Consider the following 15436-nt stretch of genomic DNA (forward strand, 5'->3'; position numbering starts at 1 on the left):
TAATCTCAAAATTAATAATTTATTTAATTTGTATAAAAACTAAGCAAAGGACGCCCATGTGACTACGACGAAAAAGGCAAATGGAGTATTACGTGGCACAAACCTGAATTAATTGACGCCTAATGCTAATACCAAAGATTAGGAAACCAAAACAAATAATTTTTATACATAAAATAATCTCAAAAATAATTTATTTAATTTTATAAAAAGTAAGTGAAGGACACCCATGTGATAATGATGAAAAAGGAAATTGAAGAAGTGAAACGCAATGCAAATAATTCAAGAAAATGAAAGCAAGTCCTTATCAACTCGGAATAAAGAGGGAAAGAGAGCACGAGTTGATCATCTTTTATTGGGAGGTCCATAACACATGCTTTTTCCTAACGTATTCCTTCTCCTTTGGATTTTGTGGGCAAAAATTGAGTCTTGAAATGGGGGAATTGAGTTAGATTTGAGCAGATTAAACGAGCTGAATTGATAAATATAACCTACTCAAATTTATTTGGCTCTAGGAATTAAGACGGGTTAATTTGGATTAACTAATGAGTCATAACATAATTCGTATTTTTTTTTAATTCTTTTATTATTTATTTAATTAACAAATCAAACTAATAAAGAAATCTATTTTAGTTTTTGTAACTATATTAAACCTTCGAAATAAAACCAATTTATTTTTCAATTTTTCTGCGAAACTTTTATGGGTCAAATTGAGCTACATAATTACCTAAATTGATCCTAGATTTTAGATGAACTAACTCTGACTGTGTCTAAATTGAATGTATGTCCTCTCTAACCTCAAACTTGAGCTAATTGTACGGATAAAAACTCAAGCATATATATATATATATATATATATATAAACCTTTATTCACTACAGTACTAGACTTACCATATGAAAAAGTAGCAGCCCTTTGCCTCTTATTTGGGGGTAACCTTCAATTTTTGTATGCCACAAACTAATAATTGCTTTTGCCTTTTGTCTTCTTGTTTCTTCAAACCAAAAAGCGTTCTCCGTTTCCTTCAAGCTCGAGTACACTTACACAACATAACAATTGATATCTCTTTTAGGATCAATTTGGAATTTAATTTGAACTCCAAATTCATAAAACCAGATTATATATGTTTTTGCTGGTAAAATTGTGTCTTAATTAGGATTTTATCAATCCAAAATTTATTAGTTCTTATTAACTTTAGTTTCTAGCCTTTTTGCTATCACTATATCTATTGTACGTAATTACCAAAATAAAAATATATGATTAAGTTTATTATATGTGATATAGTACAACGTAATAAAATATCTATTATCTATAAGGGAGATATTTTCTGGGAGAAATTACATCTAGGCTAAACTTCGTTCAAATTTAATCCCATTAAATTCAGCTCTAAAAGTTGGGGGACAGCACTTTAGGCTAAACCTAAATTTATTGACTATTATTTTCACCTACAAACCCCCCCCCCCCCCCTAAAAAAAGAAAAAAGAAAAGAAAAAAGAAAACTAGACAGTAAAAATTGAGTTAAAGTTTAATTTTCTCTTCTTCCGTTTATATTTCCCATTTTGCTGTCCATTCATTTCCTATTTTTCGCTTTCCTCCTTTATTTGTTTTCTTCTCTTTCTCCTTTTTCCCTTTAAAATTCACTACAAGTGGTTCAACAAATGGTATAAGGATACAGAAAGTTCAATACCTATAACTTACGTAGCCACGTTTCCGCTACACTATGTATACCACTTGCTTTTAATTTCATTAATTTAAAAGAAAAAACTACTTTTAATATTAATGACGTAACTCGTTAGCCATTTATTAAAGGTGGTTAAACTTAATGCAGCCATAATTTTTCATTTGAAAGAGTTATGGCAGTAAATTATGGGAAACAGGGAAATGTTAGTTCCACCTTAATTCAAAAAGCATATCAAACCTAAGAGAAATTACTGATACTGATATCAAACCTCTCTATAGCACCTAGTTTGTTCAGAAATTTTTTGCCTTTTATAGCGAATGATAGTGTAAAATTAAATTCTTACGTTATATACAGTCAAACCTCTCTATAACAGCCTAGTTTGTTTCGAATTTTTTTGCCTTTTATAGCGAATGGCTGTTATACACCTATAACAACATTAAACGTTTAAATATTTTTTGGCTGTTATAGATAAACTATCCAAAAGCTAATCATTATTCTTATTTTAATGTTTCACATAAAAGATAAGAAAATTCTTCAAATCTAAAATCTCAGAAGATATGCATATTTCACTAGGTATATATTGAAGAAGCTAATGCTATATTATTCATAAATTCATCAAGTAAACGTACAAAGATTTAAACTCTAAGGCACACATTTTAAATCTACTAGAAAAATAAATTCTTTCAAGATTGATGGAAGAATTTTGTAATTGTAGCTGTTTCGTAGATTTCATTCTCTTACTACCAATATAACACTTGAAATGGCGAAGACCCGTGTCCAAATTTTCAGCAAAAAGATATCCAATAGAAAATATATCATGTGCAGATCTTCAAATCTTATGTCTTATGCAAGGTATAAACTTTGTTCAATGAAAAAGATTGTGTGCATATATTTAGAATTATTATTAGTAATCTTAAATAATCTATATAGCTGTTATAAAGGGTTACAAATAGCGTTCTGTTATAAATATGGCTGTTGCTTTTATAGGTAAAAAGCTGTTATAGAGAGGTAAAATATAACTAAAAAAATCGATTCTAAGAAAACTTAACTTTTATAGTGAATGACTGTTATATAAAGATGCTGTTATAAATAGGTCTGACTATATAACTTAAATTCTTCTCGATTTAAAATTATATACAATGTCAATTAGAAACACTCCTTGTTTTTACTTCCCCTTTTAGATTAAGTACACGGCAAAGGGATGCTAGTTAGTGAAAAGTTAATTATTCAGAGTAACACATAGTATATAGTTCTATTACACATTACACTGTGTAATAGATGATCCGATGCTTTAACTGACAAAAATACAAAAGTTCAATGCGCCAATGGAGGAAAAAAGCTGTTAGAAATCACCATCATGTTTCAATGAGGGTGGGTCTATATTGTTCTATTGGGACCATCATAGTTCCATTTATTCATCACTCTTTTAAAGTTTAACACCCTTAACATAAATTTGCTTTATTTGTAGTGAAAAGAGTTTATAAGAATAGCTTTTACAAAGATAAAACTAATCATACAATTCTAATCAAACCATGCTTTCATGTAGTTTTCTATAACTATTTCTCATGAGAATGTTGGATCAAGTTTGAATAAGTTTCCAGGCTCCATCAAATTTTACTATAGGACAACACATTACTCCATATATGAGGTTTTTTCCTTTTTTACCTAAAACCTTTAAAGGATCTTCACACAAATAGCTTTTGTATCTAGAATGCATAGATTATATACACATGCAAATATAAGCCTCTTCGAGGGTTAGGGTAAGATCAGCGTACACACATTACCCTCCCCAGACCCACTATACGGGATTACAGTAGATATGTTGTTGTATTTTATATACTCAAACTACGTACACATACATTATACATCCATTATCTATTTTAAATTTAAACATTGGGTGCATGAGTAAGTTAATTATTTTTAAATTAAAATAGTCTCAAGAAAGAAATTGAATGATACTGATGGAAGCATATATATGAAAATAAAGTAGGAGGCGACGTGCTGTGACTGTCAAAATCAGTAATCCCATGAGAAGCCAAAAAAGACAAGTCATTCTCTCTAAAACCAAATGTTGCATTCCATTCATTTCATTTGCATCGTTTTTTCCCTTCTTCCTTTATCCTTTTCCTTCGCTTGTCTCAAAAAACGCCCTTGTTAAGCTAACCCTAGCTAATTAAGTCGGCTAAATTAGATAGCTACCTACTATTGCAATACAATTCCACAAAAAAGCAATAATTTAATATTTAGGTTTCCTTTTTATTGTTTGAGCAGTTTCTTTTCCTAAAGATTGTGTGACAATGTTGTTTTGGTTTTTGAGATTTGGAATTTGGACAAATTAAAGAGGTTTCATTGGGCTATGGGATTTGTAGCGTACCTTGTCAGTGTTTCTCGGGATCAGCATCATCTGAAAGCAGCAGCTGTAATATTATATTATTGCAGAAGTAGCTAGCAGGTTAATTCTCAGATCTTATAAAGTGTCTATTCTTACAAATTAAGACAGCAGAGGAAAAAAAAGATGCAAAGAATTGTGAAGAAAGAATCATTATAATGAAGAGAGCAACAGGAGGAGAGATAGTGCAAGTAGAAGGAGGCCATATTCTCCGGTGCACTGGTAAAAAAGACCGCCACAGCAAAGTTTATACTGCAAAAGGACCTAGAGACCGAAGAGTCCGTTTATCTGCTCACACTGCTATTCAATTCTACGACGTTCAAGACCGATTAGGCTATGACCGGCCTAGTAAAGCTGTCGATTGGCTTATCAAAAAGGCGAAAAACGCCATTGATAAGTTAGATGAGTTGCCTCCTTGGAACCCCAGTATTCATGATGCAAACAATATGCACACAAATATAACAGAAGCTGATGGCAGCTCAAGTGGTAATAATATTGTCTTGGAACAACAACAAGAGTTTGAGCTTCACAGACAATTAGAAGAAAATAACCCAAGTGGTGGTAATTCTTCTAATTCATATATGATGCAAACGCATACAGGAGGAGAAAGACAGTCGCTTGGTGATACTATGAAATCATTTTTTCCAATGAATTCAGGGACTTCATTAATGAATTTCCAAAACTACCCACATGAGATAATATTGCCAAGATCAGCTTCATTTCAGAATGAAGATCTTGGCTTATCTCTTCATAGTACTACTTTTCATGACCACAATTCTAACCATAGGGCTTCTTCAAGTCATGACCACCAAACCATTTTCCCAAGTCAAAATTTTGAAACAAATTATTCAAGAATGGCAGGTTGGATACTACCCCATCATCAGCAAACATTCTACTCCCCACAACCACAAGGTTCTGTATTTCCTCAAAGGGAACCCCTTCAGTCCAATTTTTCACAGTTAATTCATGCTTGGGAAGAGCGGCCGCCGATGGACCATGTCCATCATCAAGCAGAAATTTTCAACAGACATTTCACTTCAGATTTTCAGATTCCAGCTAGGATTCATGGTGAACACGAGGAGCCTTCCTCTGCTTCTCCCAATTCTCACCATTGATTGTTGATTAAAAGGTTGGTTCCATTTATTAGGGTATTCAGCCCAAAAACCATAATATACTTCTGTTGAATTGCGATCATTAATCTCATTTAAATGCTTAACTTGTTAGAATTATCAAACTTTTAATTAGTATTTAATTATGTTATTTCATGTCTCAATATATACTTCTCACGAGTAGCCGGATTCTTTTTCATGAGCCAAATACGTGACATATTCTCATTGTTTGTTGAATGTTGGTGAAATCTGAACCCATTGTTTGTTGAATGGTGGTGAAATCTGAACCCAACACATGTTGCTTGCACTGGTGTCATATTGAATTGTGTGATAATCTCATGTTAAAGATTAAATTTTCAGATAGAGATAACACACTATTAATGTGTTGAATTACATTATGTCTCAATAGTTTCTAGCTTGAATATTCTTGAGTTCATTTGTTTGTTATGCTTTCTCAGGTCGATTGGATACTTTGTCATCACCGATCGAAGATCAAATGTGCAATATTTGAAGGAAAACACGGTCAGAGTTTCAAAGAGATGTAACTGTATTTCTTATCTTAATTTTTGTGGATTTAGTCTATTACGTTAGCTAGGGTGCTGAAGCCTTATTTTGATTGCAAATTTTCAACATTTTGTTTGAATTGTTTCAGTGATATTATTGGAAACTTAAACTGATTGTAGACTGATTAGTTCTTGAGACTCAACTTGAGTTCGTTGTCCGATTTAGAATTCTCCTGTGTTTGCATATTAATTTGTTTTAAAGATTTATAAAATAGTGGGATGGGTCTTTATTTTGATCGTCTTTGCTGATGCATTTATTATGTTTGTTTGGTTCTAGAGTTTGGACTTTATCATCACCTTTTAAACAGTAAAATGTTTAGATTGTTTTTTTTTCCGAAGTTACATGTATGGCTTCGTGTTCTAACTTCCACTTAAACTAAAGTTAAAAGGACAAACATTTGAAAAATTCAAGTCAAAGCAAGAAGCAGGTAAAATCCAACATAAATAACTCAAATGCGACTATGCCACATTTAAAAAAATAAAGGTATCATACACATAATAATGCTATATATAGATCTTTCATATTTTCAATCTCACGGCAAATAAGTGATGCAGCGCTGGCGAATTCACTCATATATTCACTTTAAAATCTAGGCGTCACTTAAAATACTAGGTTATAGATGCGAATGTTGTTCGAACAATAAAAATGTTCTATATCAGGTAAATATATAAGACCATCCTAAAGGATCTTGAAGTGTTTTGAATTACTCTACCCCCAAAAACTCAATGTTTTGAATTGGATTGAATTGTCTGATTTAATTTCTTTCACAGATAAACTGTTAATTTGAGCAAGAAACATTAGTGCATATGTTCCTTAAGAAAACTCAGACAGTATGAATTTATCATTCATTGTGTAGCATTTACTCGTGATTTTTCCAATCTTTAATTTTCTGAGGAAATAGTACTGGTGATTCAATTTTCGCAGTGGTTATATATGAGTACGTCAAACTTTAATTAGTAGCACTGTATAGTAGTAGAGTAGTCAAGGTAACACCTAACAAACTTAAAACGGGATTAAAACTGTCGTGCGGCGCGGCTACTAGGCAGATTTGGGTACAACCTAACTTGTATTGTGTTAAATCTTAATTTTCCTCAAACTAGACAGAGTACTAGGCTAAGGAACTACCACAAATGTTTTACTACTTTTTCTACATATACGTGTTTTACTTTCTAACCACTTAACACTAACAGATTCTTAAATATTGAAATACTCTAGTTGTCATGATGTCTCTATATGCAGAAAAGTTTATTATTATAAAGAGACAATGCAGAATTCCCTTTACTTTGGCCGAATTTTCAACTATACACCTAAATTTTATCGGTGATAAGATGGTGAGCGTGATGAAAAGACAAAGTAAATGGCGAGAGAGGTAACTTTCCATTAAAGAAAATGGAGTTTGAGGGAAGTTTTGATTGCTAAGAATTTGATATAAATATTGTTTTTTTTATCTCCTTTTCCGCATAAAATACAGAATCCAGTTAAAGGGGGCATTGGTTTGGACGAAAAAAACGAAATCCTCCAACAATCTCTAATTTTCTCCCTCCATTTCGTCGACAACACCCATATATTCATATATAAAGAGTAGAAGATGGTGCAGAAAATAGTAAAAAAGGCAGCAAAAATGTCACATTTTACAAACAAACAATAACAAATAAAGATAAAAAATATGACGTGGAAAAATAGGCGATGTGTGTGAGTTGCACGGCCCAGCTTTAAATCTCGAGGTGGTTTCTTGGCATGATAAATAATAAAGGAAGTTTCCCTCCCATAACAAAGGTTAACATCTTATTTATTTTAAATAAATACCATTTAAAAAAATTATATTCTATAGATACCTTTTAAGGTTTGTAGCAAAATATTTAATTTGGTTACGTCCTAGCCCTAAGCCACTAAATACGCTATTCAATTACACTATTTTCTTTCTCTCTCTACTTTGATACATCCCATTCTCTTCCCCCATCCCACTAAAATTTTCGCTCTCTTCCTCCTTCTAACGGCATCTTATCACAGAAGTCTTGTTGAAGCAAAAAATCAGTACAAAGAAAAAACCAGTACAATTTTCAAGAGACTTCAAATCGATTATTGTTCTTGTGAAGGGAAAAGTAAAGGGGCTTATTGGGCAAGAATTCAACAAATTGATTAAGAAAAGTTGAATCTTTGATTTTCATCAAAAGTGTAGAGAAATCAAGAATGACAAGTCTTGGGTCAGAGAGACTGTCTTTGACTTCGGTGAATCGAACGCCTATTTCGGCGTCAGGTAGGGTTTCAAGTTCAAGAACCCCTTTGACAGATGAAGTCATTTGGAAGCGACTGCGTGAAGCTGGGTTTGATGAGGACTCCATTAAACGCAGAGATAAAGCAGATTTAATAATTTCAATGTATTTTCATGTATTTCATTGTATTCATTGTTTTTTTTCCATTGTAATTCAATGTATGTCGTTGTATTCCATGTATTCATTGTATTCACTGTCTTTTTTTTCATTGTATTTCAATGTATCCCGCTGTATTCTATGTATTTCATTGTATTCACCGTCTTGCTATACACCGTGAATGTATTCATTTGTTATTTTAATTAATATAATTTATGTATTCAGATGTATTATATAATTTCTCTGAAGATTGCTATGTTTTTGGAGTATTTTTCGGTTGAGAATATTTTTTATAACTGAAAATACAAAATTTGTGTGTTATAATTGAGTTTGTTGAGTTATATTAGGAGTCTATTATGTTAATTGATTCACTTTCCGTTTTAAAAACAGTGTAATTTCCTATTTCACGCTGTGAATACAGTCGAATACAATAATCTGTCTAGCTGTAACCCCATATTTCACTCCATGAATACAGTCGAATACACTCGAATACAACAATTGATTAGCTGGACTTCCCTGATTCACGCCTATTTTTGCTACTGTATTCATGAATACAATAGCTTAAATACATCAAATACATCTTATAACCACAGAAAAGGTATCTATAATCCGTAATCTAGCAAATGGTATCTATAGATGGCTAATTACTGCTAAAAGATAGTGCTTTATGAAAATTCTCAATAATAAATTTGTTTACCCAAAAATAGGTAACAATTAAAATTGTACACGGTTTTAAGGACGTGTGATTTAATTCAGCACGAATAATTAAGAATAGCAGATAAATAAATCAAAGACGAAATAAACGATCAAACCAATCACAATGTTATGATTAAGCCTAATCTTAGATTGAACAGCGACTCCGTCCTCGATTCGAGCCTTTTCGTGAATGAAACAGTACAAGTGACAAAATTCTTTATAGTGGCTAGAAGATAAAATAGACTTTTGTTTCCTTGAATTGCGTGTTACAATGTGTCAGACTAAAGAAAAACTTTTCCTATATATAGTACGGGAGTTTCAGTCTAGTAAGGGTCTAAAAAAGGTAAATTTTTTTTTCCTGGTAATTGTTGTTCCATAATCGATATCGAGCGAGATTCGCGCCGTGATATCCGGTTGAGGGCGAGTATTACGGTCCCCTATCAGTCATGCATAATCCACCGCGTCTCCCGAGGTTTAAAAGTCATACTCAGTCCGGGCTGCTTCGCTTTACCGCGTCCGATGTCGGATACATCGTTCATCCTTCCCGGGTCTGGATGGGTCTCTGGCCCCGACTATAATGTCGTGGATCCGTGTTCCCCCCTTCGTTCCTTCATCGAGGAATCAGGGTAGACATCGCCCTCGATTTTCCCCGTACACAAATAGTCCCCTCGTTTCCCTGAGGGTAGATTTATCGAATCGACAGGAAACGAAATGTGAACCTCGGTTCCTTCCTTCGTATGTTATGACCGAGTTGTTGGGTCAATAGAACATCCCATCAGTCGCGTCGTTCTGACTTTGGACACATGTCAGCCGCTGATTGACTGTCCTCGAATGCGAGACGTCGCGCATTGATTGTTCTCTCCCTATTAAAACTCCGACTCTTCTTCACTTTTCCACTTTTCAATTCCAAAACTCTTCGACTTACCCTCTAATTTTCTATTTGCCTTTATCTCCTTCAAATCTTCATCCAATGCTTTTTAGACCTTCATATCTTCATCCTTAATCTTCATACATTCTCTTGGAATCTTCAAACCAGATCTTCATATCTTCATCACATCTTTAAATCTTCATATTTTTTCTTCAAACCTTCATATTTCCCAGATCTCGATGGCAAAAACTTCTAAATCCGTGCCTCAGCATACCGCTCTTTCATCTACAAACCCGGCCATAGACGCCAAGGTGACCATTCCTGAGGTGGCCTAGGAGCCTCCCTTAAAAAGCTTCGTACCCGGGGGATGCTCTATCGGGAGCGACATTAACGTCGAGAAGGCCTCCAGTCAACAGGACCGAGGCGAGGGAGCATCGAGGTACATATTCTCCGTTACTCAGGAAACACTACCTACAGTCCGGATAGACTGTAACTGGGAGGGCAATGAGGTGGTCTTCCTCGTGCCGAACGACGATATCACCACTCACGTGAAGGGGTACTTTACTGTTTACACTTACTCCTTCACGCTTGCCCTGGTGGACCCCATAGTCCTCGACTTTTGCAAAAGGTACGAGGTCTGCTTTGGGCAGATTCACCCGTCCTTTTAGAGGATAGTAATCCTCCTCTGACACTTCGTGAACAACACTGAAACACCTCGGTTTGATCACCTCATCCCCTCCGAATTTCTACCGTTCCCCGAAAAGTGGAATGCCTCCTGTAAGTCTTTTCCTTTTCGAGTATTTGGCATATTCTCTTTTTGATTGCTTGTGTTTGTTGTTGTGCAGCGATTCTCCAAGTTCCTAATGAGATCCCCCGCTTCAAGGAGTGGATAGAGGGTATGTTCAAGCAAATGGCATACTCTGAGCACGCATGGCGCAAGCTCTCGAAGGGCAAGTGGGAGGCCCGTTCCCATAGTGAGGCTCTCTACCAAATGATTACCTTTATACTCTTGGCTTACACATCGCTAAGTCTTCTTTCTTCTTACAGGTTTTCCCAATACCACCAAGCTCAGGTCGTTAGATGACGAGGAGGATCTAACCTCGCTTGCTGAACCCTCTGCTTCGGGATAGCCCTGGGCTGCCGTAAAGGAGGAGAAGAAGAGGAAGTCTTCGGGCTTCCCGGATGCCGAGGTGAAGAAGAAGAGGGTGACCATCCAGGTTCGAAAAAGAAAAAAAGCACCAAGTCTAGGGTACCAGACTCTGATTCCCTCTACCGGTTCAGGGATTATCCCGAGGACAACGACCTTGAGTTTATTGCCCATGAGTAGACCCTCAACGAGGTGGAGCAGGCGGCAACCGGGAAAGGTGACTACGAGGTCGATCCCCTTCTAGCTTGGGAACCAGAGGGAGAGATGGAGGCCACAACAAGAAGCCGTTTTCGTCCCGAAAGAGGCAGATGGTTTCATCGACATCATGGAGATGCCGTCCTATACTGATTCCATGCTCGAAGAGGCTCAAGCGAGCAAAGAGAAATCAAACAAGACAATGCTGGGGCTAGATGATGCTCTCAATACGTTCTTTGATAGCATGGATAGGGCCACGTTGGAGGACGTTTCTAGTCTGGCTCACCTAGAGGTACCAAAAAAGGATGTGCCATCGGGAGCGGGTGAGCCAAACTTGAGCCTGAAACTAGTGAAGTAGTTCTCTGCCTCGAGTGTGGACCCCAACCATAAGAGAATTGTTGTACTTACTATCCCTGCGGATGCCCGGGCCTTGTCCGCTCTGGTAGGCATAGCCAGCTACCTTCGTAGCCTTGTTATCAAGGAGGACCATGCAAAGATGAACGAAGTAGGGCATATCTAGCCTCTTCAACGATGCACAACAACAACTAAATCGGGTAAGGGGTATACTCTTCGTACCCCTTGTGATTTACCCTTAGTGCTAGACATGTTCTAATGAGTTAATTGTTTTTCAGGCTTCAGTGCTTCATCATGACAGCTTTCTTCGGTCTCGCTTAAAGATCAGTCAGCTCGAGTTCGAGCTCAAAGAGCAAGTCTAGAAGAAGGAAATGTACATGGCTTAGCGAACAACAAGACGAGGCCCTCAAGGACCTCCCAATTCTCCAAGCCGAGCTGGAAAAGGCACAGATGGAGGCCTCGTCCTTGAAGCGGGAGCACATCGACTTGGTCGAGAAAGTAAGGATCTTTGAGGCTAAAAACGAGAAGCTACTGATGGTGACTAACAATGCATCTTCGCAGGTCCAAAAGAAGGTAGACCCGATTGACCAACTTCGGGCTGAAAAGGACGAGGTCAAGGCTACGATCGAGGCGTGGAAGGGCAGGATGGACCCGCTGGCTTCGAAAAAAGAGGCTGAAAAAGAGGAGCTGGCATCGGCCAAAGACCAACTCCGGGTGGCAAAGGACAAGGCCGACAAGTGGTCTCAGTCTGGTCTGCGTCGCTTTACCGCATCCGATGTCGGATACATCGTTCATCCTTCCCAGGTCTCGATGGGTCTCTGGCCCCGACTATAATCTCGCGGATCCGTGTCCCCCTTCGTTCCTTCATCACGGAATCAGGGTAGACATTGCCCTCGATTTTACCCGTACACAGATGGTACCCTCGTTTCCCGGAGGGTAGATTTATCGAATCGACGGGAAACGAAATGTGAACCTCGGTTCCTTCCTTCGTACGTTATGAACGAGTTGTTGGGTCAATAGAACATCCCATCAGTCGCATCGTTCTGACATTAGACACGTTTCAGCCGCTAGTTGACTGTCCTCGAATATGAGACATCGCGCATTGATTCTTCTCCCCCTATTAAAACTCCGACTCTTCTTCACTTTTCCACTTTTCAATTCCAAAACTCTTCGACTTACCTCGAATTATCTATTTGCCTTTATCTCCTTCAAATCTTCATACATTGTTTTTTAGACCTTCATATCTTCATCCTTAATCTTCCTACATTCTCTTTGAATCTTTAAACCAGATCTTCATATCTTCACCACATCTTTAAATCTTCAAATCTTCAAATTTTTTCTTCAAACCTTCATATTTCCCAGATCCCGATGGCAAAAACTTCCAAATCCGTACCTGAACAACCGCTCCTTCATCTTCAAACCCCGCCACAGTCGCTGAGGTGACCATTCCCGAGGTGGCCTAGGAGCCTCCCTTAAAAAGCTTCGTACCCGGGGGCTGCTCTATCGGGAGAGACTTTAACATCGAGAAGGCCTCCAGTCAACAGGACCGAGGCGAGGGAGCATGGAGGTACATATTCTCTGTTACTCAGGAAACACTACCTACAGTCCAGATAGACTATAACTGGGAGCGCAAGGAGGTGGTCTTCCTCGTGCCCAACGATGATATCACCACTCATGTGAAGGGGTACTTTACTATTTACACTTACCCCTTCACGCTCGCCCTGGTGGACCCCATAGTCCTTGACTTCTGCAAAAGGTACGAGGTCTACTTTGGGCAGATTCACCCGTCCTTTTGGAGGATCGTAATCCTCCTCTGACACTTTTTGAACAACACTGGAACACCTCAGTTTGATCACCGTCGACTATTTTCTTTGTCTATACAGTCTCCAAATTTTGTGAGGGGAGTTGATTAAGCTCGTTTGCCGAGCAAGCAAGGCTCCATTCTCGAGCATCTACGAGGACCAAGATCGAGGGTGGCAGGGGAGGTTGATCGGGTGAAAACCGAATACCTCAGTCCCTCCAAATTTCTACCGTTCCCCGAGAAGTGCAATACCTCCCGTAAGTCTTTTCCTTTTCGAGTATTTGGCATATTCTCTTTTTGATTGCTTGTGTTTGTTCTTGTGCAGCGATTCTCCAAGTTCCTAATGAGATCCCCCGCTTAAAGGAGTGGATAGAGGGTATGTTCAAACAAATGGCATACTCTAAGCACGCATGGCGCAAACTCTCGAAGGGCAAGTGGGAGACCCGTTCCCGTAGTGAGGCTCTCTACCAAATGATTACCTTTATACTCTTGGCTTACACATCGCTAAGTCTTCTTTCTTCTTTCAGGTTTGCCCAAGACCACCAAGCTCAGGTCGTTAGATGAGAAGGAGGATCTGTCATCGCTTGCTGAACCCTCCGCTTCGGGATAGACCTGGGCTGCCGCAAAGGAGGAGAAGAAGAAGAGGAAGTCTTCGGGCTCCCCGGATGCCGAGGTGCAGAAGAAGAGGGTGACCATCCAGGTTTGAAAAAGTAAAAAGAGCACCAAGTCCAGGGTACCGGACTCTGATTCCCTCTATCAGCTCAGGGATTACCCCGAGGACAACGACCTTGAGTTTATTGCTCATGAGTAGACCCTCAACGAGGGGGAGCAGGCGGCAACCGGGAAAGGTGACTACGAGGTTGATCCCCCTCTAGATTGGGAACCAGAGGGAGAGATGGAGGCGACAACAAGAAGCCGCTTTCGTCCCGAAAGAGGTAGCTGGTTTCATTGACATCGTGGAGATGCCATCCTATGTTGATTCCATGCTCGAAGAGTCTCAAGCGGGCTGTAAGGCCCCGTAAAAATTTGTGCTCAAACCTAGTAGCTCATAGTGTCAAGTTCCAAATATGTGTCAGGAATGTGTAAAATTCTTCGCGGAAAGGGAGAGTAAAAGCAGGGCGCGATCAGTGGGTCACTCAGGGAGATCAGCTCAGGGGAGAGGGCCATCAAGGCCATCCCAGTCATATGCTCAGTCCTCAGCGAGTGCACCACCATCTGTACACAGTTATCAGCAAAGCAGTCACTTGAGATCAGGTTCAGGCTGTAGGAGATCCCATCAGTCCGGCCGTTCGGGAGGGAGATCACAACAGCAGGGGAGGGCTCCATGCCCCAAGTGTGGGAGATTCCATACAGAGACTTGTTATTTGGATATCCCGGTGTGTTTTAGATGTGGGGTTAGAGGTCATATCCAGCGGGACTGTCGTGTGCCCAGTCAGGGCGTGGGTAGGAGATCTGCTCAGTCATCATCTGTGCGTCCTCCAGCCCTAGCAAGGCATGGTGAAGTTAGGGGTGGAGCTCGTGGTAGAGGTGGACCCAACCGGTTTTATGCTTTGAGCGGTCGCCAGGGTGCAGAGGCTTCTCCAGATGTAGTTACAGGTATCTTTTCTGTTCGGGCCATTGATTGTTATGCTCTTATTGATCCGGGGTCCTCTTTGTCTTATGTAACCCCATTCATTGCTTCAAGTTTTGGGATAGAACCCAAACAACTTCATGAGCCGTTCTCCGTATCGACTCCGGTTCGTGATTCTATCACAGCTTCGCGAGTTTATAGGAATTGTGTTGTCACGGTATGTGGTCGTGTTCCACGGCCGATTTTATCGAGCTTGGAATGGTGGATTTTGATGTGATTATGGATATGGACTGGTTTTATTCGTGCTTTGCTAGACTTGACTGCCTAACGAGGCTCATGGGACTCGAGTTCCCTAATGAGCCGGTTATTGAGTGGAAGGGGAATGGTGTGGTGCCGAAGGGTAGGTTCATTTCCTACCTTAAGGCTTCAAAGATGATTAAGAAGGGATGTATCTATCATTTGGTCCGGGTGGCGGACACCACTTCAGAAGTGTCTACCCCCGAGTCCGTGCCAGTCGTGAATGAGTTTCTTGAAGTGTTTCCGGACGAGCTTCCAGGGATTCCGCCAGATAGGGAGATTGATTTCGGGATTGATGTATTGCCAGATACACAACCAATATCTATTCCACCGTACAGAATGGCTCCAGCAGAGTTAAGGGAGTAAAAGGAGCAACTGAAGGATTTGTTAGAAAAGGGGT

The 15436-nt window shown here is 38.9% G+C and overlaps 1 protein-coding gene across 1 annotated transcript; it reads left to right on the forward strand.

The window, feature by feature from the left end:
* LOC109244468 (transcription factor TCP4-like) lies at positions 3711-5972 on the forward strand. The gene is made up of 2 exons (XM_019411567.1): positions 3711-5195; positions 5634-5972. Exon 1 carries the CDS (start codon positions 4225-4227, stop codon positions 5179-5181), a length of 957 nt encoding a protein of 318 aa, XP_019267112.1. The 5' UTR covers positions 3711-4224; the 3' UTR covers positions 5182-5195; positions 5634-5972.

This window comes from Nicotiana attenuata, chromosome 2 (assembly GCF_001879085.1).
Source record: "Nicotiana attenuata strain UT chromosome 2, NIATTr2, whole genome shotgun sequence".
Lineage (NCBI taxonomy): Eukaryota > Viridiplantae > Streptophyta > Magnoliopsida > Solanales > Solanaceae > Nicotiana > Nicotiana attenuata.

Excerpts from the sequence above, each read along its gene's own strand:
- LOC109244468 (XM_019411567.1), top strand. The coding sequence starts at position 4,225 with ATGAAGAGAGCAACAGGAGGAGAGATAGTGCAAGTAGAAGGAGGCCAT.